Below are 27,013 nucleotides of genomic sequence, written 5' to 3' on the forward strand. Positions count from 1 at the left end.
GTGGGATGCCTCCAAGTGAGCAAGGGCCACATCAATTAACATAATCAAGACAATCCCCCACAGACCTGAGCTCAGGCCAACCTGATCTAGACAGTCCTTCACTCAGCATCTCCCTGCCTAATTCTAGATAGCATCAAGCTGACGGTTAAAGCTGTTACACGGGTAGAGAGAGGAAAGAGGGTTCCAGGAGAGAGTAAACCAGCTCTGAGGAGGTGGCTATTCCCCCCATCAGGAGCAAGCTCTATTTCTGATATTTGGATGGGGTCCAATAGCCACATGTTGGGGACCTTAAGAGACAACAGAATAATTGAGAGAGGTCTCTATGCAGCTACAGAGGCCAGCGAAACCAGGGAGCATCCCACGAGAAACTGTAACAGAGGAAGGCTGGGGGTATTTCTGTATTCTGCGCTTAGGTAACAGAGGAATGAGGTCCCTGGGGTGAGGGAGCAGGGGAGAGAGGGAAGAAAAGATGAAGGCCAATGTTAGTATGCAGTTTTTAATTCTGTAAACAGCACATTTCCAGACCAGTTGAATATATAACATTTAACACGCGCTTCACAAAAGAGTCAAGGCAGAAATATACAGAACAGGACAAAGGCAGGGAGCCTCAGCCCACACCCCTCCATATCTGCCCTTTCTCCTGGAGTCCCCAAGGTAGAGAGATAGGGCCGTTGGCATCTGTGCTGAAGACAGACGGGAAGCACCTGGTTGGAACCGTTACACTGTCTCTACCCTTGTCTGGCTGGTGAAGCCCAGGAAGTTGGGGTAGAGACAAGCCAGCTCCAGGTTCCAGAGTTGGGAGGTGTGGGGAGCCTGACTCTGCAGAGAGAGATGAAGCCACCTCCCTTCATCCTCCCCTGACCGAAGCTGTCCTCCACCCCTCGCTCGCCGCCTGGAGGTAGTAAGAAATGGTTATGCCTCAAGTCAAGGGATCCTGATGAGCACCTGGGAGGGGTTGAGAAACCCTGCGTGAATTGTCCTTAAGAAGAGAGCTCATGGGATTTACTGTGGACAAGGTCCTAGGATCTGATGACATTTCATGAATCCACAGCAACATTCACACATGTCCCATCATGAACAGGCTATGGCCTCCCTCGATGTCACCCTCAACAGAGCGTGCTGACCTATCACTTCAGCCAGGATTTGGCTTGAAGTGAAATGGCCCTCCCATTCTTCCATCCCTCCTCAGGTTTCCTCTCGTAAAAAGGGAAGTCCAAACCAACAGTGGTCTGAGTTTGGTTTGACAAAAGGAGGTTCATTACTCTTGGTCGTTCGGTTCTTTACTTCAGATGGGGTTTCGCTGTGACAGGGTTTCACTGTGTCATCCAGGCTGTGATGTTCTCTCCCGCTCCTCCAAAGTGCTGAGATTACGCATCCAGCTGAGTACTCTTATCATTCTTAGCACACACACACACACACACACACACGTATGCCCCACAGTCTGCATGATCTGAACTCACTGTTGTGCACAGAGCCACCAGTCTCCTTGCCAACCTGCAAGTGCTAGTTTGTCTACTCACAGCGATGAGGGGAAGAAACCATTTAAACAGTCTTGTTAATCCCTGCTATAGGTGACAAAGCAGGGGTCTGCAGGGATGAAGCCACTTTCTCCAGTTATTCAGTGAGCGTATGGTAACTGTGTCTGGGGATCACCTCTCCAAACTATTTCTGTCGCTCTTGGACGGTCACGACACTCTGCCTCTGAGGTTTGCTGCTAGACGTGCACACAGTAGGCTCCTGTTACTTCTCTTTGTCTTTTGTCCACAGAGGAAAAGAGAAACACAACCCACCCCATCCAGGGTTCTGGGTCCCGCAGCCCAGGCTGTTAATCCATCAGGCCCTTCTCAAGTCTGTGAGATCCAGACCCCAAAGAGATGCTCCGAGGACAGCACAGCCACGTCACAGGCGTCCACCTCCTCCTTCCTGCAGTTGACCAGCTTCTGGGATGAACTGGTTATTTTCTAAAAATTCATTTTCATAAAAATCATTCATTAGACATTGCTTGAGCGGTGGTAGCAACCAAGACTATTGTATAAATCCCTACTATTTAACTTCCTTTTCAAGCACATGTGTGCACTTTCATGAGTGTGTGCATGTGTGTGTGCATATGTGTGTGTGCATGCATACATGTGTGTCGTGTGTATGTGCATGTGTGTATATGTATGTGTATGTTCATGTGTGTGCATGTGTGTGTGTGTGTGTGTTTCTGTATTCTCACATGTGTAGGTGGATGCATGTGCTCTTATGTTCAGGCCCTAGATGACATTATAAGTTTTCCTTGATCCCACATTCAGCACTTATATAGGTTCTGGGGATCTTAATTCTGATCTTCACATTAGGTGCCTGTCTACAAAAGGCACTTTAAACTTGAACACAGAAGTTTATAAAGGATATACCATATAAGTGACAAACAAAAGAAAGAATTGAATATTACCAAAAATAAAAAGAAACCCATCATGATGCTGAAAAGTTTAGTTAAGAAGATCCAGCAATTAGAAATGTGTATGCACTCAAATGCATGAAAATTTTCTGAGTGTGGCAGCACACGCCATTAATCTCAACACCTGGGAGGCAGAGGCAGGCGGGTCTATGAGTCCCGGGCTAGCCTGGTCTACAGAGTGAGTACCAGGACAGCCAGAGCTACATAGTGAGACCCTGTCTCAAAAAAAAAAAAAAGCAAAAATGCATGGAAAGTTGACCGACAGGAAGAAAGAGAGGTGCCACGTTCCTAGTTAGAGTCTTTACCCAGAAGTCAGGGCAAACTCAGTGATCTGAATCAATCCGTGAGCAGCCTCCCACCAGCCCTGGCAGCTCTGCTACCTCCAGCTAACACTGCTGTGACTACTTAGAAATGTTAGTGACAGGAGAGCTTGGGCATCATGAGAGAAGGGTGGAGGGGCACCGTGAAGACCGGATTAAAGGGACAGTTACTCCTCTTGTCAGGTCTCTTGTGTAGACCTAAGAGCAAGCCACCCAAGAGCCGCTTCACAGAAACTGCAGGCTGCTAAGGAGCCCCAGCAGTGTGTTGTCTACAGACAGAGCCGGGTCTGATGCACTGGAGCAACTGACTGCTAACTCCCCACAAGACAGCACTGTGACACCCTTCGGGTGACAGGGATGGAGGGGGTGCGGTGCTTCCTGTTTGTTTTTTCTTTCTTTGATTATACTGCTTGGTGTGGTTGAGATCTAGGAGGCCTCTGAAGAGCCACAGGTGGAACATGTGTGAGTGACTGAGGCCCGCCTCTACTCTTCCCCCTCCGGGGTACAGGCACACAGGGCCTGCCTACACCTACCCGGAGGCTCAGAGCCATGCTCCATGAGCATCCTGGGCTTGTGGGTCCCTGGAAGGACAGCTCTTTGAGCAGTCACTGTGAAGGTCCAGACTGTTCCCCTGGCCTGCTCCATGCCTGTCCAAGGCAAAGCACAGTCCATGCCACACGATCTTCAAACCTGAGAATCGTGAGATGCTTTGCATAAGGATTGAGGATTTTGAGTCAGATCATGTTATCAGTCATAGCTGCTGTTAGAATTGGGAAAGCTGAGAGTACTCAGGAGGCACCTTGAAAGACTAAGATCGCATCGCATGATTCTTGAAACTGTAGGCACCCGGGGCTGAACAACACAGCTACCCTTTTGGTCTTACTAGGTCTGGGGGGCGGGGGGACAGCACAATGGCCTGCCAGAGCCTTAGCATGCTTACTATACCCTGAAAAAGGGAGAACTCACCCAGACCTTTTGATCAGGAGCTATTGCGACCTGATCGTATCCTCAAAAACCAAATGTTGGAAACAAAAGCCCGGCGCAATGGGGCTGGGGTAGGAGGTGATGTAGGGGTCCAACTTCATAAATGTAGACTATAAGGCTACCAGTGTGAAATTTTGTTCTATCGCTTAGTTCTACCACATTTAGCCATGCTGTAAGAGCAAGAAGACCTTTACCCATAAGCCCCTTCTGTCTTCATTCCACCGCCACCATCCCCAGCCTCCAGAAGCCACTGAACTTCTGTTCTCTATAGATGACCTAGACTGTGGTATTTTATTACAGCATCACAGGCTAAGACAAGTGAAGTCCCATTGATGCTTGCTCCACTCTCTGCATATCTTCATAAACCATGAAAAACGTGTCCATGCCCCGCTAAGGCCCATGATGCATCTGGCCAGCATCATACTGACAGGTACAAGAATGTTCTTACCAAAGTGTCTGGGAGGACAACGGTGGGGCAGCAAGAATACCGGAGCAGCTGGCCCATCTTCCAGACGGAGAGTAGGACTACCACAAAAATCAGCGTGAAGCCAACAAATGCAAACAGAGCCAGTGCCAGTGGAAGAGACTCTCCTGTGGACAAAGCATAAGAGAAGGCTTGGGAACTGCAGGGAAGGGGAGCCCCACCCCCCATCCCCACCTCGGAGAGTTTCTTAGAGCTGCACTCGGGCCAAGCTGGCAGGTGACAGCACCCTGGGACTTGGTGGTGGCTACAGCTACCACCATTCTTCTAGAACTTCAATTCGAGTGCAGTTTTTCAGAGAGCCACAGAGACGATTACCATCTCTGTCTCGGGAAGGGGAGGGAGGGTGTAAGGCTTTGTCCATGGGAGCATGTACCTGGCACTACTGCCAGAGGAAGGCAGCCTGCCAGGTCCCAGGCAGGATGAAGAGGAGGTGCTGGAGCAGAACAGCCCAGAACAGGGCTCGGCAGAAGCCAAAAACAAAGTGTTTCACAATTTGCTCTTGGCATTGACTCTTATGATGGAAGAAAATATTAAGTCCCCTAGACAGTCACATAATAACTGACAGATCAAGGGCCTATTACATATGCTAGGTCAACTTCCACCCCCACCCCCACCCCCACCCCCAGGACTCTGCTAAGGTCCAGGCCTCTGCTCCTCACGGTGAGGGCCTCTTTCATGGAAGAGGATGCTATTTATGCTCAGATAGACTACTGGCCTCGGACAGGATACACACAGGAAGGTCTAGCTCTGAAGCCTGTGATGAGTTTGCTGACACATACAACAAAAAGCATCAGGTCTGAGCATCTGGAGATGCAGAAGAGAGGACGAGCTGGTTTCCCACCTCTGCTCTAGCTAACCTCAAACAAGCTGTTTATCACCTCCTGCCTGGGCCTTTCACCCACAATGTTAGGGGTGACTCAGCTCATGAAGCTGTGGCGTGTGGGGTGCGGCTTATGCATTGTTTCACTTTTGGAAAATACTTTGGCAGTAGACATAAAAAAAGTACAATGTTCATACCCTTCCAATGCCCTCCCGTGATGTCCATTCCCAGAAAGTCATTCCAAGGAAGGAAATAGGTATATACATCAGTCAGTGCACAGGAATGTCCAGACAAGAGCCGCAGGTTGTGTCCTGCCATTCATGCATCCCTGTGTGCTGTGCCTCTCCTCGCAGACACACACACACACACACACACACACACACACCTCACATGCTATTAATTTTCTGTTTGCTTCCATAACTAGAAGGCAGGGACTTCCTTCTCTGCCCCAGTGGACAGGTCAAGGGTTTGACATGTAGTCAGTGCTCTGCAAATACCAAAATAAAAGGAAGGACCGCATCTTCCAGAGCCAATGGGAATGATTTAAATGCCAAACAAAACAGGCTGATGGAAGATATTGCAGAACATTGGCATGGTAGGTTAGCAATTCAGCTCTTAAAGGAAGAAACAGGATAGATAGATTACAGTTTGACTAATAATGGAAAATATTTGGAGAATAAATGGTATCGCTAACAATAAAGATATACTTGCACATACTGGCATACCGTGTGTCTTTAAAAAGGAAGGTAAGCCAGGCATGGTGACATAAACCTTTAATCCCAGCATTTGGAGAAAGAAACAGATGTATTTCTTGAGTTCTAGGCCAGCCTGATCTACATAGTGAGTTTCAGGACATCCAGAGCTATATAATAAGACCCTGTATCAAAGGAGAAAAAGGAGGAAGAGGAGGAAAAAGAGGAAGAGGAGGAGGAGAAGGAGGAGGAGGAGAAAGATGAGGAAGAATATGAGAAGGAGGAGGAGAGATAGAAGAGGGAGAAGAAGGAAGAAAAGGAGGAGGAGAAGAGGAAGAGGGGGAGGAGGAAGAAGGAGGAGGAGGGGAAGGGGAAGAAGAAGATGAAGAAGAAGAAGAAGAAGAAGAAGAAGAAGAAGAAGAAGAAGAAGAAGAAGAAGAAGAAGAAGAAGAAGAAGAAGAAGAAGAAGAAGAAGAAGNGAAGAAGAAGAAGAAGAAGAAGAAGAAGAAGAAGAAGAAGAAGAAGAAGAAGAAGAAGAAGAAGAAGAAGAAGAAGAAGAAGAAGAAGAAGAAGACCCACACTGGCTACAGAGTGTAGCTGAGCCAGGTAAAGAGAGAGGGAACACTTAGGACCCTGTGTTTAGAAGTATTGGAAGGTACAGACCATGGTGGAAGAATAAGTGAATGATTTGTCTGTAAAAATGTATTTGTAACTTTCCTCAGTGTTGTGATCAAATGCCTAACAAGAAGCAACCAAAGGGAGGGAGAGTTTATTTTCACTCTCACTCTGAGGATGCATTCCATCCTGGCAGGGAAGGTGTGGTCATGGAAATGGTTCTCAGTTGTGGCTGCAGGAACAGGAAGTTGTATGTTTACATCCCCATGGCTCCAGGAACAGGACAGGAAGTGGGGTTGAGCTCTAGACCTCAAGGTCCACCTCCTGGAGAACCACATTCTCCAGCTAGGCCCTACCTCCCAATGGTTTTACAACTTCCCAAATGGTGTTGTGAGCCAGACACCAATTGTTCAAACACATGAGTCTGTGGGGAGACACTATGTATCCAAATTGTAACAGCAAGTCTCTTGAGCAGCATGAGGAAGGATAGAGGATGGCCTACTGGTTATAGTTCTGTATTGTTTGGATTTTTCATAAGCTTGACAAATAATTTTTTTAAGTACCAAGAAATGTTACTTAGAAGGTGTTTGTGGAAAATGTTATGAATGTATTTGTGAAAAACCAGATACAACACGTTTGTCATATTGTGCTACAGCATGTCTTCATATGGGGGATAACTGAAGAGGAAAGCATTTACAACGGGATCAAAGTTAAATGCATGTCTTTTGACCCAGCTATTTTACTTCCAGGAATTTATCATTCAAACATGAATACATACATACATACACATATATATATACATGTATACATATATATGTATAATGTATTAGCAAAAGTGATTATGCACGAAAAAATTTTGGTGGGGGGAATCTAACTCTATCAATAGCCGATCAATTAAATTAGCCAACACACAGACATACATACACACACAAGCATACATATACACATACACACACACAAGCATACATACACACATGCACACACACAAGTATATATATACACATATACAAATGGAATAGAATTTGGTAATGAAAAAGGATGATGGAATTTCTTTATTCACTCAGAAACATCTACAAGATACATAAAAGCAAGATACAGAACAGTACATATGCCATCAGTCATGCTTAAAAGATTTTATATATATATATATATATATGTATTTTATATATATATATATATATACATATATATATACATGTCCCCATTTACATGTATATGGACTCAAATGTCTTCACAAGACTACATAAGAAACTCATACTGAAGGGAAAGGATGCCGGAACTGTGTAAACGGAGAAGAGACATGGAGAAGATAATTCACTTGTGGGCCATATGAAGAGACTATGTATTCAAAACAATAATGTTTAAAGCTAAGAAGAAAAATGTAACTAGTGGTGTTTGCACGGTGGGCTCATGGGATGTAAGATTTTGTTTCTCTTCAAAGAGTTTTTAATTGCTGTAGGTTTTTTTAAGATGGTGAGCGAGAGAGGCAGACAGAGAGTCTAGGGAGGTCGCCAGACAGTAAAGTGCCCAGCAAGCCAGCATTAGGAGCCCAGTTTGGATCTATGGTACCCATATAAAAGCCAGGAAAGGCTGTGCACATCTATAACATGGATGCTTGGGAGTCACGGGAGCTTGTTGGCCAGACAGCATAGCTAGTCAGTTAGCTCTGCGGTCAGTGAGAAAGGCTCCCTCATAAAATAGAAAAAGAGAAAGAGAACAGATGCCTAATATAAGCCTCTGTCCTTCACACCCACATATGCATGTGTGGACATATACACATATGCATATATATATGCACACGCACATACCTATGCACACGTATACACACAACACAAACACAATTTTTAAATTGTTTAAATTCAAGTGAAAAAAGTTAGTAAAAAAGAGGACTCTATAGACTCTACAATTCCTTCCAGACAAAAGAGGCTGTAATTTTATTACACCGTGTGATACCTCCCCCTCCTTCCAAGATCTGGCAAGGTAGTCTTGTAACAATGTGTGCCATGAGGAGGTAGCTTTGGGGGCAGCTCCAGTCAACTGCTCAAGAAACCCTATCCAGTCCCCAGGGTGGGCTTCTACCCATGGGGGAGCCAGAGTTTACCTTAGAACCCGCCAAGCCTGGAAGCAAAGCCGGGGAAAGACTCAGAACCAAAGATACCCAACGGGCATCCAGGCATGCACTGGTAAGGCTGCCAAGTGCGGGGACCCAGGGACAAGCAGGTTAACCTTACCTTGCATCTCCACACACATAGGCTGGCTGAAGGCACTGTGCCTCCCGATGGCTTTCACCAGCGCCTGCGCCTTCACACAGTACATGGCGCCCGGTTCCATGGTTTCTAGGTGCACCGGAATGTCCCCACTCCTCACCACCTTAACATGTTCCTTTTTTAAAAAAAGATCGAGACACAGTTAGTACCTAAGGGCAGCAGAGCTGAAGATGGCGGGGAGAGCCGGGCAGGAAAAAATGCAGGTAGTCCTTTCCAGAACATTCCAGGACAGAGAACACTCCTTCTCAGACATTCATGAAGTCATTCATTTCTTCATCCACGCACTCATAGCTATTAGACCTGTACTAATATACGGATATAAAAATATAGTAATATAATTCGGCATACAGCACCGAATGAAACACATAAGCCCCTGCTCTCAGAGAGCTTGCATGCGGAAGAGAAATATTACATAAACACATTCCTGTAGTGATTAGAGTTGTGAAGCAAAATCAGGGCAAGGCAAAGAGAGTGGCCAGGAGGCACAAGGGTTAAAGGCGATTAGAAACGACCTCTCCAACAGGACAGAGTCCATCCACCTGTCTGCCCAACCCTCAACACCCACTCTAACCCCCAGGCCTGTAGAGGAGCCTGTAGAAGCTTGTATGACCCAGCCCAGATGACTCAGGGCAAACACTCTCTCAGCAATGAGTCTCCAGTTACAAGGGAGGGGAAAAGGCTCCACCCCCAAAGACTATGAGGTTGATGCGTGCTTTCTCCTGCCAAGTCCTAGCATTTCTCCCACCCTGTTCCATCTGCCTGGCTGGCAACACAATGTGCTACTAGTATGCCCTGACCCAGCAAGGTAAATATTGGCCAATAACCTGTCCCACCTGCCCACAGCTATGGTCCAAGATCACTCTCCCGCTCCAATGAGGGTTCACAGCCCCCAGATACTGCTGTGTGACACTGAACAGCCCAGACTGAGAAGGGGTCCCACAGAGCTCAGCCGTCTGTCCAAACCCCATGCAGCTTAGACCGGTAAGGCACAAGCAATGGGGTTCATCCCTGGAGGATTTGGTCTTGGGGAACCGAATACCTCAAGCTGGACAGGAGGACAAAGGACTGGGGTGAGGAGGGTCAGTCTGAGATGCTTTGAGGAGTCAGGGAGGCACAGTCACAGGCATGGGTAGGACCTGGGAGTGAAGGGGAGAGGCCACAGTAAGACCTTCAGGGGGAAGACAGCAAGGCTCCCACAGGCCCAAGTGCCTGCGTAGTGAAGATTGCACTCCTGCCTGGCCCTGTGCTGGTGCCGCTCATAGATTTGGTGAGACCCCTCTGTTGCCCATTGTTGATCCTTCTGAGAAAGCTAGCTCTCCTTGTGCCCACTGAAGTGGGTCACCAGGCTCTGCCATTATATCCCCTTAAACGGGGTTCCACAGGGCGTGGTGTCCCCTGGGTCTGTGCTGCTTCTGCTGTTTGTCTGACCACCCTTCCGTGAGGGCTGGCCTCCCACTCACCCCAGACTAAAGCGGCCTTCCCATGGGGAAGGGTAGCTCCCTTCCAGGCTTTCTGCACGGCCCATTGGATCATAATTAGATAGTCTTATTCATAAGCTAGCTCCTGGCTCCGTGCCCCACTTCCACACTCTGCCAAGACACACACCCTCAAGAGGTTCGTGCCCACCTTCTGCGCTTTTGAAATCATCCGGAACACCCTCGGCTAGAACATCCTGCCCTGTTGGCCCTACGTGTCTGAGACTAGCTGGTGAGGGAGAAAAAAACCCAAATGCATCAAAAAAGCACTAGGGGTCGGGGGGGGGGGGCATTAAAGCAAGGGAAGCAGCCTCCCGAACTTCAATAGACCGGGCCTGAAAAGGGCCCAGGTACTCTGGCCGAGGCCTAGGATGAACAAAGGTAGGTCTTTGAGGAAGGAGTGGAGGGATGGATGGTTGGTTCTCCCGTCTCTCCTTTCGTAAACTTCACCCTGGTCAAGCCATTTATGCCATGAGCACTGCAAAGCTAGACACACTCCCTCTCCCCCAGAAAGCCGTGTGCCTTCTCTAAGGCATGACTCAAAGGCCAGGGTCAGCGGGAAGCCTCACCGCGGCGCCAGGCTCCCTCCTCCAGTAGACCACAAGGAACTCAAACGGGGGCCCCAGGTCTTCCAGTTCAATAACCAGATGCAGTCCATGTTCAGTGACCTCCATCCTGGGTGGGGTGAGGACAGCTGTTGGCAAGAGAAAGAAAGAATCAAAGTCACCTCCAGGAAGAACCGATTTCCTTGGGATAAAATGACCATGTCATCAGTGGAGACACAGCGGCCGGATGGGCGAGGGGGCGGGTTGGTCTGCCGAAGGGTCCTAGTGTGTGGAATAATGTATATAAGTACTCTTCTGTGCCCCATGGATGCTCATAAGATTCTTTTTAAATTTTATTTATATTAAATTTTGTTTTCCAAAAATATATTTGGGGAGTGTGCGCGTGTGCATGTGCGTGTGCGTGTGTGGACTTGCATGTGAAACACAGAGGCCAGTTCTCTTCTTCCACCAGGAGGGTTCTGGGAATTGAGCTCAGGTTGTCTTTTGCTTTTGCAAAGTGCCTTTGCTTGTTGCGCTATCTTGGTGGTCCTCATAAACATTGTTGCTTTCTTTCCCTTTCAAAGCAGGTGTTCTGGCTCCTCTCTCCACCACCCTGTTTCATTGTTCTTCACCTTGACTCCGAGTGAGCCGATACTTTTCCCTAATGTAGCGGGTGAGTTTAGCTCCACCACTTTGGCTCCCTGGGGTCTGCATGTGTGCACCCGTTCTCACGAATGGAAGGCACACATACATACGCCAGTCAATTATAAAATTCCTTGGCTACCTCAAAGGCTAGGAACTCCTAAACCTTCACCTACTACCCCATTCCTAATCCAAAACGTGGCCAGTGGCCACCCACTCGGATTTTCACATGGCTGGCTGGCTGGCTTTCTCTCCTGCAGCTCCTATGTCCCATCCTTCTCCCCCAAGTCTTGGCAATTCTCTGTCTCCTTTTTCCCCCTCAAACCTAAAGGCCCTGCCCCATCTCCCTTTGCCCAGCCATTGGTCGCTGGCATTTTTATTGATCGATCAAAAACCAATTGGGGACCAGGACCTTTGGCATTTGGACATGCAGATTCCTGACTAACTCAAAGCATTAGAACCAATCCCCAACACCTTAATGCTTGTTGAACAGCTGCCTGCCTGAGCTCTGCTGAGCACAGCTAGCATTGCCTTTGCCCCTTAGGGGTGAACATACCTGACAGGGCCAACCCTGTGCATCCCCACCGCTCACACAGAGTCCTGACACATATGGTATCTGGTGTCTTGCAGACACCAGTAACTTGGGTGGCTTGGTCCTTCTGTTCTTGGCCCAAGGATGCTTAATCTCACATAAAAACTGTCAGCAAGTCAGAAGTTACTTAGAAATTCTGACGATCGGGCTGGTGAGATGGCTCATTGGGTAAGAGCACCCGACTGCTCTTCCAAAGGTCGAGAGTTCAAATCCCAGCAACCATATGGTGACTCGTAACCATCCATAACAAGATCTGACACCCTCTTCTGGAGTGTCTGAAGACAGCTACAGTGTACTTACATATAATAAATAAATAAAATCTTAAAAAAAAAAAAAAAAAGAAAGAAAGAAATTCTGACGATCAGTTCTAGAAATCACAGCCCAAGCCCAAACACCATCTTTAACATTTTGCAAGTTCTCTAACAGAGGCTGCCAGCCCCTGGAGACACCTTGCCACCAAGGGGCCAAGAAGAGAAGGGTGCATACAGGCTATCTCCCCTCCTTTGACATCAATCTAGACACTGCAGGACCAAAAGGGCCTGTGTGATGATTGGTATTGGCTTAGGAAGTAGGAAGGGAGGTGCCATGGGTTAAATCCCTCTGACTGAGGCCAAGGGACATAGAGAAGAAAGGCAGTTCCTAGAGGAAGTACTCAGAGAGCAAAGTGGTTTTCCCTTGCCATCCTCATTGGAGAAAATATCCCTGGGTTTAGTGAGCTGCCTCTTGAAGGGACAAGAGGACTCGGGAAGTCAGGCCACCTGTGCAAATGTAGCTAGTTCAGACACAGCACCACTGCTTCTGTAATACCTGCAAAGAGAGAATGCCCACTCCACGTATGGTCAGAATTTGGGCCATTAAATGCCATCTTTTTCAGTCTAGAGTTTCCTTCTTCCTTCCTCCCTTCCTTCCTTCCTTCCTTCCTTCCTTCCTTCCTTCCTTCCTTCCTTCCTTCCTTCCTTCCTGGTAGCACTCAGGCAGAAACCTCTGGCCTACAAACTCAGTATACTCAGCTCAACTGATCCACCCACAGAAGGTAAATGTTATTCCTGTGGATTTCCATGTGTCAGAGAAGTCAGGGTGACCCTCTCAAATGGAAAAGGCAGGTGGAATGCCCTTAGGAGATTCAGTACTAGCCAGGGGGTGGGGTGGCGCACACCTTTAATCCCAGCACCTGGGAAGCAGAGGCAGGCAGATCTCTGTGAGTTCAAGACCAGCCTGGTCTAGAGAGTGTGTTCCAGGACAGCCAAAGCTCCATATAAAAACCCTGTCCTGAAAAAATGAGAGAGAGAGAGAGAGAGAGAGAGAGAGAGAGAGAGAGAGAGAGAGAGGACTAGTACCAGCTAGGTTGCCGTCTTCACTACACATGAAGCAAGCCCACAGGATTCTTGAGATTCTGTTCTCTTCAGCACATGCGAACTCCTATCCCTCAGATGCCCCTGAAGCAAGACCTTTTCCTGTTTATGCTGGCCTCTTGAGCACAGATTTCACTGCCCAGCCCCTCCCAAATAACTGCCGGCACTCCCTGATCTCCATCTGTCCTGGCTAGCCTTCCTTCCAGCAATAGCTGCCAGACCCCAGAGGAGTTCTTGGCTGGAGTCTCAGGCTCCCAGGTGCCAGAGGAAGCAGGGCTGGGCGCTGCCTGCACTCTGTGGGCAGAGGAAGAGCTGCAGTGTCCTCCAGTGTCCGTGAGCCTCCAGGTGCCTACACTGGGCTCCCGCCACTTCAGCCAAGTCTTCCCGGTGCCCGGGAAAGATGCTCAGCAGAGAAGTCCACATAAGGCAACAACAGCCTCCCTGGCTCCCACTCCAACAACCCAATGCTCCTCATCTGCTCACTGGCTCTCAGCTCCGGTATCCCCAGGACAACAGTAATAATATTAACAACAGTTCATGTGCTTCCCCTCAGCTATCCCGTGAGGCAAAATATTGGACTCACACAGCTATCAAGTTCCAAGCTGGATTTGAACCAAGCCTCATAATTCCTCAGGGCCAGTTTGGGATGCCTCAGCATCCAAACCCTCCTGACCTCCACTCAACATCCTCTGTCCTCAGTGGCTTGACTTACTCCATTACTGGAAACTGGGACCTAATGTTCCTGAGCCCTCACTCCAAGCAGATCTTCTGCCACTGGAAGAAAATGGGCCACTGGAGGCCCTGCCTTCCCCAGTACCACCTCCTACCATCCCGCCCACTCCCACCTCAGACAAGGAGCTGCCTCTTTCTGTTTCCACACAGTCCACTCTGTGTGGTGGTTGCAGCCAAGTCACTTTCTCAAGCACCACCCAAGGGCCTCCTTAAGCTTATCAGAAGTTCTCTGCCCCTTCTCCCTACCCAGCCACCTACTCCAATCCTTCCTCTGTCTGCATTTTGAACCCCGAGGTTCTGGGAGCCTGTCCTGCATTCTTTTATCCTCCCCACATTGCCCCTGGACATTCACATCATCTCCAGGCCTAGAGCTAATGTAACTTGGTGTTGTGTGGTTGCCTTTCATCTCCAAGAGCCCCAGGGCCTGATTTCCGGCTGCCAGTCAGACATCCACCGCATGGCATGTCACAGGAACTCAGCTCCAAACAACACATAGAGAGAGGGTCTCCTGTCCCTCAAGATCAGCTGCTCCTTTTGGGTTCAGTCCCTTGGTTAGCACTCTCACAACCCAGGTAAGAGGCTAGATTCAGTCTCCCCACCCCATCCCTCATTAACCGATCCCCAAGCTCTGTCCATTTTAAATGCAGCCATGTCTCCTGAATTCTTCCACTTCCTCGTACCTCCTCTGATACTCTAGAGAGCAGAAACCGTCTTGGCTTAGCTGAAAGCTCTCAGTTCCCCTCTTGTTCTTCCTCTGCCCTTACCCTACTCCAGGTCACTTTCCTCACAGTGGCCATAGTATTTGTTCTGTAAGAAAGACATGGCCCAGACCCTGTCTCCTTCCGTTGCTCCCATCTCCTGACCAGGCTTTATCATAGGACCAGCTGCTTCATCCACTACACTGCCCATCCAGCCCTCACCACATCACACACAGGTCCTTTTACACGATAGCCATGGCTTGCCCTTGGCCACTTACCTGGACTCTCCTCTTCCCTTTCAACCACTTTCCAGTTATAATGGCAATAGAAAAGTTATTTGCCAGCGACCACAGCAAGGAAATGTTTCTAGTGGCTATCAAATGTACAGATGTTTTTAAACAACGAAGCTGCTCTCTCAGCAGTATGAGGTTAAGGAGGCTCCCGATGGGAAAGATTTACAGAGGCACCATCAGAGTAGGACTCCCAGTGCCAGTACCAGAATGCCCATACCCGTGGACCCTAACGAGGACAGTCAGGACTGACTCCCAAGGTGAGGAAAGAGAGAAACAGTATGTGAGACAGTCAGCAATTTAAAAATATGTCAGTAAGGTTTTGTGTTTATAAGTACACCAGTTATTTTGACGCTGAAGGTAGTTCCTATGAGGGCAGGAGGGTTTGTGCCTTACTTGCATTTCGGTTAAAGGGGTACTCCAGGTTGCTCCAGGCTGAAGTCTGTGAGCCCAGCATGGCCATGACCCTGAAGTTATATGGCACTGTGGCGGTGATGTCATCGGTGACATCACACTCCAGACTTTTGGTCGGTGAGCACTGACTGCTGGGGATCCAGATGTGGCTCATGTACAGGCTCTCGTACTCCCTGGCCAAGGTGAAGAAGACACGGAGTCACACAGCATGCCCTTGGAGGCAGACCAGAAGATGGCAGCAATTGCTGTCATTATGCTTTCGTGCATGAGTAGAACAAGCATTCTCTCCCCAGCTCCAGATCCTCTACTCCCTTCCCACCCCGACCACCACTCTCCTTTATTCCTCAGAAACCTTAGCATTAGTCTCTATCTGTCCCCGTCTATGTCCACTGTCACCATTCCCATCTCAGCTGCCACCATGCCTTGCCACACTGTGGTTTCCCATGCTCCACATTCTGCCGGGGAGATTCCATTCTCAAATACTGCACACTCGGCAAACTGTGATGTTTCCGCTCCCTGATGACTTCCTGTGAGACACTGGCCTTCTCCTATCGTGCCCTCGAGGGATGCTGCTCCTCCTGCACTACTGACCTGCTGCTCACTCCTTCGAAATGCTGGTGATCTCTTTGTCTATGGCCTCTACTGAGATATTCACTGACTCAAAAGTCCTGCCTCTGCTATCTCACAGCTAGGGTATTGCCTCCTACAGAGGCCACCATCTAAGACGAAGGAGCTGCACACTCAACTCCTTTGCATCAGCCTTCACAGCTTCCTATTGGGACTCCAAAACTCCGAATTTGGCTCCGAACTCTGCTGCTCAATAGAACTCTTTGTGATGACTGAAATGCTTTGCGTCAGTGTTGTTCAGTGGGGGTAGTCACTGGCCACTTGTGGCTATAGAGCATATGAAAAAGGGAGAAGGGTACTCAGCAACATGTTTCAATTTAGTTTAAACCTAAATAGCTACTAGGAGCTGAGGAGGGCACACCCAGGGTATTTGTTTCTCTCTTCCTCTAGACACTAGTTTCCCTGTATCTACAAATGTGCATCTTTGTATCCCTGACCCTAGAAGCATGTCTACACATGTAGGGCTCTGTTTGTGCTTGTGTTAATCCTGAGATTCTCCGAGAGAAAAACCAGTTTCACAATTCTGAACCAAATTTGAAGCAAGCTTTAACTAAACACCGACCAGGATGGACTTTGGTCAGCGCAACTCGCTGGAATTCCCAGCTGAGTGGCTTCAAGACACATGTTGCAGAGGCTTTTAAGGACAAACCCATATGGCCACCATATTTTCCCATGCGGCCTTGTTATTTTCCAAGAACCGTAGCTCCTAACATCTAGAAAGTTACCTGGTCATTGGAGAAGTGCGTTTACAGGTTAACCTTGGGTCTTACAATTGCTAATGAAATATGCTGAGCACTGATCCTGTCAGTCACTTCTCAGCAACTGCTAGTGCCTGGACATCTGGGGAAAACTCGACCCAAGTTCACCCACCCCTGGGCCAGCAGAACTTTAGGGTCAAGACTTATTTATTTGGACTTCTTATTCAAATAAGTCAAGAAAACTATGGCCTCCTACATCTCAAAGGGTCTAGCTCTCTGGATTTGTCCATCCCAGCTGAGGACCAAACTCACCAATTTTCTTACTGTTGAGAACAGGTGCGCCTAAATGTATTTGGGTCTCTCAAACCCATTACCACTAAGGGGTGGACTGGGTAAAACATCTATTCTTGAGCCTCAAAGCCTCCTGGAGTAGAGAAGGAGGGCTATCCTTCTCAGAAGTGCTATCTAAGGAAGAAAAACTATTAAGCAAAACCAAACCAAACTCACCCCTGATACTCCACAAAATAGAATACTGTCTCCCCCGGCTGGGTCACTGGGTTCCACATCAAGAGATGCTTCATGTTGGTTGACTGTACAGAGAGGTTCTGAGGGGCAGGTAAAACGGACACTGCATCTGGGATGAAATTAAGTAGAGAAGCTGACCTCTGAGCGACAGTGAGAGCTAGCACAGCTTCAGATGAACAGTCTTACAGGTTCATCAACCGTGACTGTAATTTTATCACACTTGTGCCTTTGTGACAACAGGGCATATTTGTAGTGACAATAATAGCTAAGCTTTAGTGAATATTGCTTGTACTCTATATAGATCATTGCCAGATTGTTACAGGATTACCCCACTTAATTTCCTCCTCCTCCTCCTCCACCTCCTCCTCCTCCTCCTCCTCTTCTTCCTCCTCTGTTTGTTTGTTAGAGACAGGGTCTCTTTGTGTAGTCCTGGCTGTCCTAAAACTCACTCTGTAGACCAGCCTGGCCTCAAACTCAGAGATCCACATATCTCTGCCTCCTGAGTGCTGGGATTAAAGATGTTTGCCACTATGCCCAGCTTTTCATGACCCCACTGAATAGAAGAACCATTATTTTCCCCATTAAACAAACAAACAAACAGAGGCATGTTATTTGTTCAAGAGCATTTTCTTTCAAGACAGGGTTTCTCTTGACTATCCTATAACTCACTCTGTAGACCAGGTTAGTCTCAAACTCAGAGATCTACCTGCTCTGCCTCCTGAGTGCTGGGATTAAAGGTGTGCACCACCACTGCCCAGCATGATAGGGTTTTTTTTACGTAATTTATTTATTATTAGTGTATATGAGTGTGGATGCATATTCCATGGTATATATATATGGACATTAGAGGACAGCTTTAGGGTTTATTCCACCAATGGGAATCAGGTTCAAATATGGGTTAGCAGGCTTTCACAATAGTACCTTTATTCAATGAGCCATCTCACTGGCCCTATTTATTTTAATGAACATATAAAAAATATACCCATTATATTTGTGGGTAACTATGTGGTGTTTTACCACATGATCACGATGTGTTATTTTAAATCAAAGCAAGCCTATTTTAAACACTTATTATTTCTTTTTGATTAAAAGCCTTCAAATATCCTATCTTGTGGGCCTTTTGAAATACATTTTTTCTTCTCAAATTACTCTACTATGCAACAGGACAGGAGAATAAGCTCTGCTATCTAACTGTAACTTAATAACTGCTGACCGATCTCCTGTTTGAGGCTTGTCTCTTATCTGTATGGTGATGAAAGGGCAGCACAGAAAAATCTGGAAACAAGCTCTCCAGGCCAGAACATGGGAGTCTCAGGACTTTCATCTTACCACAGGGCTTATGGGGAACTTTTAACATGTGGGACAGATCCTTTGTTAGTGAACAAAGAAAAATGGCTGAAAGAACATTAATGAGACATTGAAAGACTGGAAGCCAGCCAGATGCGGAGCTGTTTCCAAAGGAGTGAAACTGGATGTCTATTCGCAACTCCACCATGATAATCACACCTCTCTCTCTCCTCTCCCTCTCCCTCTCCCTCTCCCTCTCTCTCTCTCTCTCTCTCTCTCTCTCTCTCCTATGTATGACTAATACTGGTCATAGGATGGCCTGGAGAGGGTGCAGTGTGGGGTGATGGCACACCCTCTGGACTGTGAAGGATTGGTTCCTTATGCCACAGACCCCAGGTGCTTTCTGTAACCACTACTCTCTCCAGCCTCTGGCTACCATTATTATTCTAAAGATACACTAGATCAACTCTTTGATAGTCCACCTATGAGTGAGACTGTGCTGTTTGTCTTTCTGTGCCTCATTTATTTCACTTAATGTAATATCTGATCGTCTACGTCAGCCTTTTATGGCCAAACAGTATGTCATTGTGTATAGGTATTTTTATCTACATATCAGTGTAAATGTCGATTTTATTTTCAGCTGAGCTCTGCCCAGCTGATCCCAGAGCGTTTCCTTCTCTGTTCTATCACTATGCCTAGACCTGGAAGCCTCTAGCCTCCTTCAATCTAATCTTTCAAGCTGACTGATTCAATCCAGCTTCTCTTGGCTTCTGGCAGAATTGGTCTGCCTGGTCTCATATTAACTTTGACAATATGTTCTAATCTTCTGGCTCCTTTTCATTCTCTGTCTTCACCTGTGTCTACCTTGTTCTCTCTGTAGCCTTTTTCTGTAAAACTGTCCCAGTAAAATTGCCATATACACACACATACTACCCATCTACGACCACATCACCCCCTTTTTTTCTCTCTTACTGCTCTTACGTAGCCTCTCTTCCTCTGCTGTTCTCATGTAAGTTGGGCGTATTCTATCTCTGATTCATTCTGTCAAATCTTTCTCTGGCTCGACACTTTGTCTGCCCCTCAATTATCATTCCATTCTAAACATACACTAGATCAACTCTAATCACCTTGTTAGATCACTTTCAAGCATGGCTGCTTTCTTCTACAAACTAACCTTATCTTCATTGTTTGGAATTAAAGGTGTGTACTAAGGGTGCATGTATTCCAGCCAGATCATTTTATAACCCAGGGTGTGTTTACATTCTGGACAGATCATATTTTTAGATGTGAATCCTTGCCAGAGCAGCCATGTTGCTGAATTAAAATTCCTCTACATCTTAGTTGATGGACATTTAGGTCACATCTTGGCTTCTATAAACAGTGTAGCAGATGTCTCAGCACAGTTTTTAAATTTTCCTTTGGATGTAATGTGTACCCAGTAGTAGGATAGCCCAGTCATATGATGGCTTCACTTTGAGCATATTAAGGAACCTCCATACTGCTTTCCATAAGGATTATAATAGCTTACATTTTCAGTAATAGTGTACACCAACTTTTGGCTTATTTTTAAGTTTTTAATGAAAATCACTTTTACTATGGTCCTGGGGATAAAATCCCACGAGTTTACACATCCTAGGGAAGTGTTCTACTGAGCTACATCCCCGGTTTGGGGTGAGGTGATACCTTATTTTACTTTTATTTTGCTTCTCTGGGATGATTAGTGATGTTTCATATTGCTTCACATACTTCCAGGTCATTGGTACCATGTAGTTTTAAGAACTGTCTATTTAATTTTACTGTCCATTTTCAATCAGTTTATTTGCTGACTTGCTAATGAGCTCCTTATAGAGTCTAGATAATAATCTTGATGCCAAAATGACCTGGATTCAGGCCTCGACTCAGCCCTGGAATATGTTATCTTATGCAACCACATAAACCTGAGCCTCCCACTTCTTCATGGAAAATTCACTCAAGCTCTCACCAGTTTCTCATCACATCTTTTTCCCATGCTTGGGCACCAGGACACATTAATTAGTGAACACTAAGGTCAATGGGGGCATCTGCAGCCAAGTGGGAAGCTCTGACTCAGGTCTACTATGGAGATAGTCTAGCAAAGAAGGGTACCAAAACAGCTCAGAGACTCCACCTTGGAAAGATTGCAAACCCATGAGCCCATCCCAGGCACAGGATGAAGGCAGTGTGTCTAGAGTATATACACGGTAGTATTACAGTTTGCACAGAAGAAAAATGGCCAGCCAAGGTGTACCTGCACTGATATGGCCTCCAGACAGCCCGAAGCTCAGCCTTACATGTACTCAGCCTTGGGTACCACCCAGACCTCTACAACCAATTCCTCTCCTTTGTACATGCTCTCTCAGTACTCAGAGCCTGGCTCCTTTGCCATTACAAGTCACAGTGGTGTTCTCAATGACAGGGCATTCAGAATATGAGCTGGGGTCTTTACCTGGGACTTTTCTGTTTCTGCCTCTAGATGGGAACCCACTATTGGTTATCAGGCATCAAGTCCTGTGAACATGAGGGAGAAGGGATGCTCCTGAGAACTCGTTCTGGCTGGTGTCTTGTGATGGGACTCTGACAATGTACCTTCACCTCATCTTTAACGCACTCCCTCTACTTGGAAGAAAAGACCTGGGACACCCGCAGGGAGACTTCTTAACCTTCCAGGCCTAACTTCTTTATTTTTGTTTTCTTTTTTTTTTCTGTTTCTGATTCTGTCATTATGTTCATTGTACAAAAGGACACCCTTCACAAAACTCTCAAATGTGCACAGCACATTCTTGACCATCCTCTTGCCATCCCTTTCTGTCTCTCTCCTTGCTTCCAGTAGTCCACTTTTCCTTCACAAAAAGCCACACTTCACCTTCATGTCTTATTATTTATGACAAATAGATGAACCAACCTAGATTCTGCATACTAAAGAAAATAGCATTTGTCTGAGTCTACTCAACATAATGATTTCAAGTTTCATACATTTCTTTTCAAATGATGTGATTTTATTCTTTTGAGACCGAGTCACACTATGAAGTCAAGGCTGGCCTGGAACTTATATGTAGCTTGGCTTAGTCTCCAACTCACAGCAAAGCCCTCTGCCATCCTCAGGCTATGGAACTAGTTAAGCATAGACACTCACATCTATAATCTCAGCAGTAGGGAGGTTGAGGTATAAAGATTAAGCTAGAAAGAAGCCTGGGCTACATAAGAAGCCAGGCTGTTACAGAATTAGATCTGCCTCATTACTTTAAAAGATAAAAAGGACAAGAAAAAGAAAGGAAAGATTATGGAACTAGACTAATTAAAACTCTATGTGTCTATGTATGTGTTTGTGTGGTATGTATGTCTATGTATGTGCATGTCTGTCTGTGCACCTATGTGTCTATGTGTCTGTCTGTGTGGTGTATATATGTCTGTTTCTGTTTGCCTATGTAGTAGGTGTATTTGTGTGTATGAATATTTGTATGTATGTGTGTGCATCTGTGTGTGCCTGTCTGTGCATTTGTGTGTTGGTATGGTGTTTATATTTGTGTGTTGGTGCATTTGTGTGTCTGTGTGGCTTGTGTATATGTGAACTTGTGTGTGTATATGTATGTATATGTATGTATTTGTATGTATGTGTGTGCATCTGTGTATCTGACTATCTGTCATTGTATAGTGTGTATATCTGTGTATGTACCTGTGTTTGTCTATGTGGATATCTATGTGGTATGTGAATTTGTGTATATGTGTGTGCATCTGTGTGTGTACTTTACATATATGTTGTTGCTGGGATTTGAACCCAGAACCTTGTGAATGTTAAGCATGTATTGTATCACTGAGCAAAACCCACAGCCCCAACTAAAACAAGTCTGAAAGAGTTTGAGAGGTGACAAGATGGTAACCTCTTTTGGATCCCTAGAACCTTTGAGAGAAGATCTAGGTGAGAGAAGATCTATGTAAAGGTGAGAGAAGATCAACCCCACAAAACTGTTCTCAGACCTCCACGTGGGTACTCTTCTTTTTTAAAGAGTAAGTGTGAAGGGACCAATCCATACATTCCAAAACTGACAGTAATTAAGACTGCATATGGGACAGGAAAGATGGTTCAGCGGGTAAGAGCGCTGACTGCACTTCCAGAGGTTCTGAGTTCAATTCCCAGCAACCACATAGTGGCTCACAACCATCTATAATGGGATCTGTTGTTCTCTTCTGGTGTGTCCAAAGGCAGTGATAGTGACCACACACACACACACACACACACACACACACATATAAATCTAAAAAAAAAAAAAAAGACTGCACTGTGTGGTATAAGCAAAGATATAGATACGCAGATCAAAAGGAGAAAATAAAGATCTCAGAAACAAATCCACTCAAGTATGTTCAAGTTTGATTTGACAAAGAAACAAAAAGATTCAGTAGAGGAATAGGGAGCCTCTAAAACAAGTAATAGTGGGAAAGTTTGGTATGTTCAAAGGAAGTCAACCTCACATGTTATATACTCATGAATGCAAAGTGGATCTTAACCTATCTCACAAAGGATGACTGCATAGAATACATAAAGAACACTCAAAACTTAACAGTAGGAAATCAAACAACTGAACGATAAAATGAAAAGGCATGAAGAGACATTTTACCGAAGGAAATACACAGATAGCAAACAAGCACATGAAAGATACTTAAATCAGAGTAGGCCTGATGGCTCAGTGGTGAAGAGCACTGACTGCTTTTCCAGAGAACCCAGATTCAATTCTCAACACCCACACGGCAGCTCACAACCACTGTAACTCCAGCTCCAGTGGATCCAAGGGCACACAAACACCCATCCATACGTGCAAGTAAAATTCTGTTTAAAGATTTTTAAATCATTTGCTATGGAGGAAATGCAAGCACGAGATGGCACCACTCAGCTATCTGGATGGCATAGCTGTGTAGTTAAAGTTATAAAACAAAATTCTGGCAAGGACAGAGAAGATGGATTCCCTCATACACTGCTGGTAAAATTGTAAATCGGCACATTGATTCAGAAAAAAAAAAAAAAAGGCTTAGTAGTTTCTTTTAAAACTAAGCATGCAGTGACTATCTGACTTAGCAGTTGTGATCTTGGGCATTTATCCTAGAGAAATGGAAATTTCTCCCATGTAAGATGTGCATATGAATGTTTGAAATTGAACTGGAATGGGCCCAAGTGTCTTTCTTTCAATAGGTGACTGCTTACAAAGGGTGACATGTAGATAATGGACGGGGGCTGTGAGCAAGGAACCAAAGGGCTTGCTAGAGGCTCAGAGTGGCAAGGAAACAGATTGGCCCCTCCAACCTCCAGAAGGGATACAGTGATGCTAACAACATGAGGTGCTCCCGTAACTCGGCAGACAGTGCATTTGGAAATTATTTCAGCCTTTGAGAGCAGCTGCACAGTAGCAGAGGGAGCTTCCGTATACCCTCATCCATCCTCCCACACATCCACAGCCACAGCAGGACTGTGAAGTAAGACCGAGATATAACTGCAGGGTCACCGGCTATGGTCAGTCTCTAATCACTTCTCCCAGTTTTCTCCCTCTGTGCTTGCTTTTCTTTCTTCCAGGAACTAGTCCCGGATTCCCCGCGTAGCTGTCACATCTAGTTAAGTCTCCCCCAGACTGTTCAAACTCTGTCTTTGTCTTTTATGACCTTGACATTTCTGAGGAGCAACTGGGTTGGTTGTTTTATAGATTTGGTCTCAGTTTGGGTCTGTCTGTTTTCACCAGGCTTCACTGAAGATATTAAGGGTTGCTTGTTTTGTTGCCATTACATCCCATTACAGGGACAGGATGGTGCGCCAAACCCAGTTCCTTCTGTATCCTTCACGAATTTCTCAAAGATCAATGAAGCCCCACCCCATCCTAGTTTCCTGGGGGCAGTGGGGAGATCAGTCTTAGGTTGTCCCTTTTGTCATGTTAGCTGGAGACAGGTCTCAGTTATGTGGCTGCACCCCGAGGGAGATGTTCAGGTCAGCGTTGGTAAGCTGCTGGTTCCAGACAAGGCTGCAGCATCTCTTGGCCTATGACCTCATAGTGAGACCCCTGGCTTCCCCACATGCTAAGTTATGTCCTCAACCACTGCCTTGCCCTATGAAGTCCAAACACAGTGAGTGGAGTCTGGTCTGAGGCTGTGAATAATTTCTCTGGCTGAGTGAGGGTGCTGCCGTGTACCTTGATGCAACAAAGATGTCCCCAAGGCCTAATATGCTCCACTTGGCCCTCTTCCATGAGATACACCAAAACTCTCAGGCAAAGTCTACTGTGCATTCTTGCTTTAGGCACTCATTTCCATCTTTCTACGTGTTCCAAACCAGGGCAAGTCCAAGCAACCGGTTGCAAAATGTTTGTACGAGTTTGCCTTGTATGCACAGGACACAGTATCAATATGTGTAATTATCAGATGTTAATCTTGATCTGTGAAGCTACCAATTTACCTGTTAAAGTTAATAAATGTGCTGGGAGAGACATGTGAGAGTATGTAAATTCCTTTCAGCCTTTCATACATTAATTTTGACAGGTGTTGGTAGGTAGCTCATTTAAGCAATCACTACAGCTATAATCTGAGTCTCTTTTGACTGAACTGGAATTCTCCTGTAAGGAAGAGGCAGTCCTCCACTGTTGGCTATGTTTCCAGTGATTTACACAGATAAAATGGACTCCTAGGTACTGATATCACGTTATAGTTAAAACCCAATGCTACTTCATTTGTTATTCAGGTGTTCCATTGTTGGCTTATGGAAACTTTTTCAGGTTGATTCTTGTGTCTGTTCGGCTCTTGTCACTCCCCTGCCCCCTTCTCCATTTTCCTCTTGTCAGTTTGCTTTGATTTGGGGTTGGTTTTTGTTTTGTTTTGTTTTTGTTTTTGTTTTTGTTTTGAGACAGGATCTATTTGTTTTTGTTTTGAGACAGGATCTATGTAGCCTTTCCTGGCTTCAAAATCAGAGATCCACTGGCCTCTGCTATGAGTGCTGGGGTTAAATGCATGCATCACCACACCCAGCCTTGTCAATAGACTTTAAAATAATAACTCTAGATCTACAAATTTCAAACGACACAGTTATCAAAACTAAGGAACACTGTGGGTCAATGATCACACAAAAATCCCAGACTCGATTTGGATTTTGCCAATTCCTCCACAAACAACTGTTTCCATTCCAAAATCCAACCCAAGATGCTCTGCTACTTTCCGGCCCCCATCCTGTTTTAAGCACTTCATTGCTTACCACGAGTTGTTCCTGTCTCATCTTGCATTCTCCTTGCCCAGTCTTGTAAGCATCCACTTCTCTAAAGAGCCCCACCCAGGGAGTTTTTAAACTCCCAGTGCCTCGGCTGCTTCCCCAGATGAATCTGGGATCCATGGCCATAGCCTTGGCAGTTGCATTTGTAAAAAGCTCCCCATGGGGCTCCAGTGTTCATCTGAGACTGGAACACTGACCTAGAGCTTACTTCCGGTGGACAAAGAACAGTTTAAAATACATTAAACCCCCAGATGTTGAAGGCTGCAGTGTGTTCTCTAGCAGGCTTTATGTTTACTGTAAACAGGGGATGGTTTTGCTCATCTCTAATCAGCACCTAGCTGAGAGCCCATCACAGAAAAGGAGCTCAGAAGCACTACATGAAGGAAGCTGAGCAAGGGAGCCACACACACCTTGACTCCCAGAAGGAGTTAGCCTAGGCCTGATGGCTCTCCTAATCTCTCAGTTATTGAGGTCCTTTTAGTGGCTCTAAGACTCACATCTCCCAAACATCTGTCTCCTAAAATCTCAGGTGCCTGCAGGGGAGGAAGGCATCCTCCAGGAAGCCACAGGGCAAACTTTCCAGGCAGGAACGCCTGCATCCCTTCCTCCCTGGACCCCTCTGGCCACCTCTGCTTGTTTGGTTCTCCTTCTGCCACCCTTTCATTAGGAAAGGCTTTCATCCCCTTAATCCCTTCACTCTGCCATCCCTCTTTTTTTTCTCACCTGCATCTATGTCTCCCCTCCATCTCCACAGACGGACAGCACACAGAGGACTTTTGTCTGGAGCTGCTAAATCAGAGTTGAACTCCAACTCCCCCATCGATCAAATACCTGGACAAAGAACTGAACCTTTCTGTGTCTTGATGACTGGTGTAAAATGGGGATCATCAGACTCGCCTTGCAGATTGATGTGTCTGAAGAACTTTTACTGTTAATCTAGAAGATACAGTGTACTCAGAAATGTTAAGCCATGTCTACTGGCACAGGTTAAGAATTCGATCTACATGGGAGGGCAAAGCAGGAGGATTGCAAATTCAAGCCCTGTCTGGGTTACAGAGCAAGCTCAAGGCAGCTTTGAAAATGTAGGGAGACTCCGACTGAAACACAGAAGTTACAAAACAAAACAAAACAAAAAACAAGCAGAGACAAGGCTCTGAGAATACAGTTCAATAGCAGAGCAACTGCATCAAAATGCATTAGGTCATAGGTCCAATTTTAGGAGAGAAAGAGAAGGAGAGGGAGAGGGAGAGGGAGAGGGAGAG

At 46.2% G+C, this 27,013-nt stretch overlaps 1 protein-coding gene across 1 annotated transcript in view; it reads right to left on the reverse strand.

Moving 5' to 3' along the window:
* Nucleotides 1-315: 315 nt before the first annotated feature.
* Il20rb (interleukin 20 receptor subunit beta) overlaps nt 316-27,013 on the reverse strand; it is a 28,401-nt gene continuing 1,703 nt past the window's right edge. The window contains exons 2-7 of the mRNA XM_021208049.2: nt 17,195-17,321; nt 15,345-15,535; nt 10,667-10,791; nt 8,587-8,737; nt 4,193-4,335; nt 316-1,961 (exon numbers count right to left, since the gene is read on the reverse strand). Coding sequence (XP_021063708.1) covers nt 1,845-1,961; nt 4,193-4,335; nt 8,587-8,737; nt 10,667-10,791; nt 15,345-15,535; nt 17,195-17,321 — 854 coding nt within the window. The 3' untranslated portion in view covers nt 316-1,844. The remainder of the gene's footprint in view (nt 1,962-4,192; nt 4,336-8,586; nt 8,738-10,666; nt 10,792-15,344; nt 15,536-17,194; nt 17,322-27,013) is intronic.

This window comes from Mus pahari, chromosome 10, assembly GCF_900095145.1.
Source record: "Mus pahari chromosome 10, PAHARI_EIJ_v1.1, whole genome shotgun sequence".
In the NCBI taxonomy this organism is placed as follows: domain Eukaryota; kingdom Metazoa; phylum Chordata; class Mammalia; order Rodentia; family Muridae; genus Mus; species Mus pahari.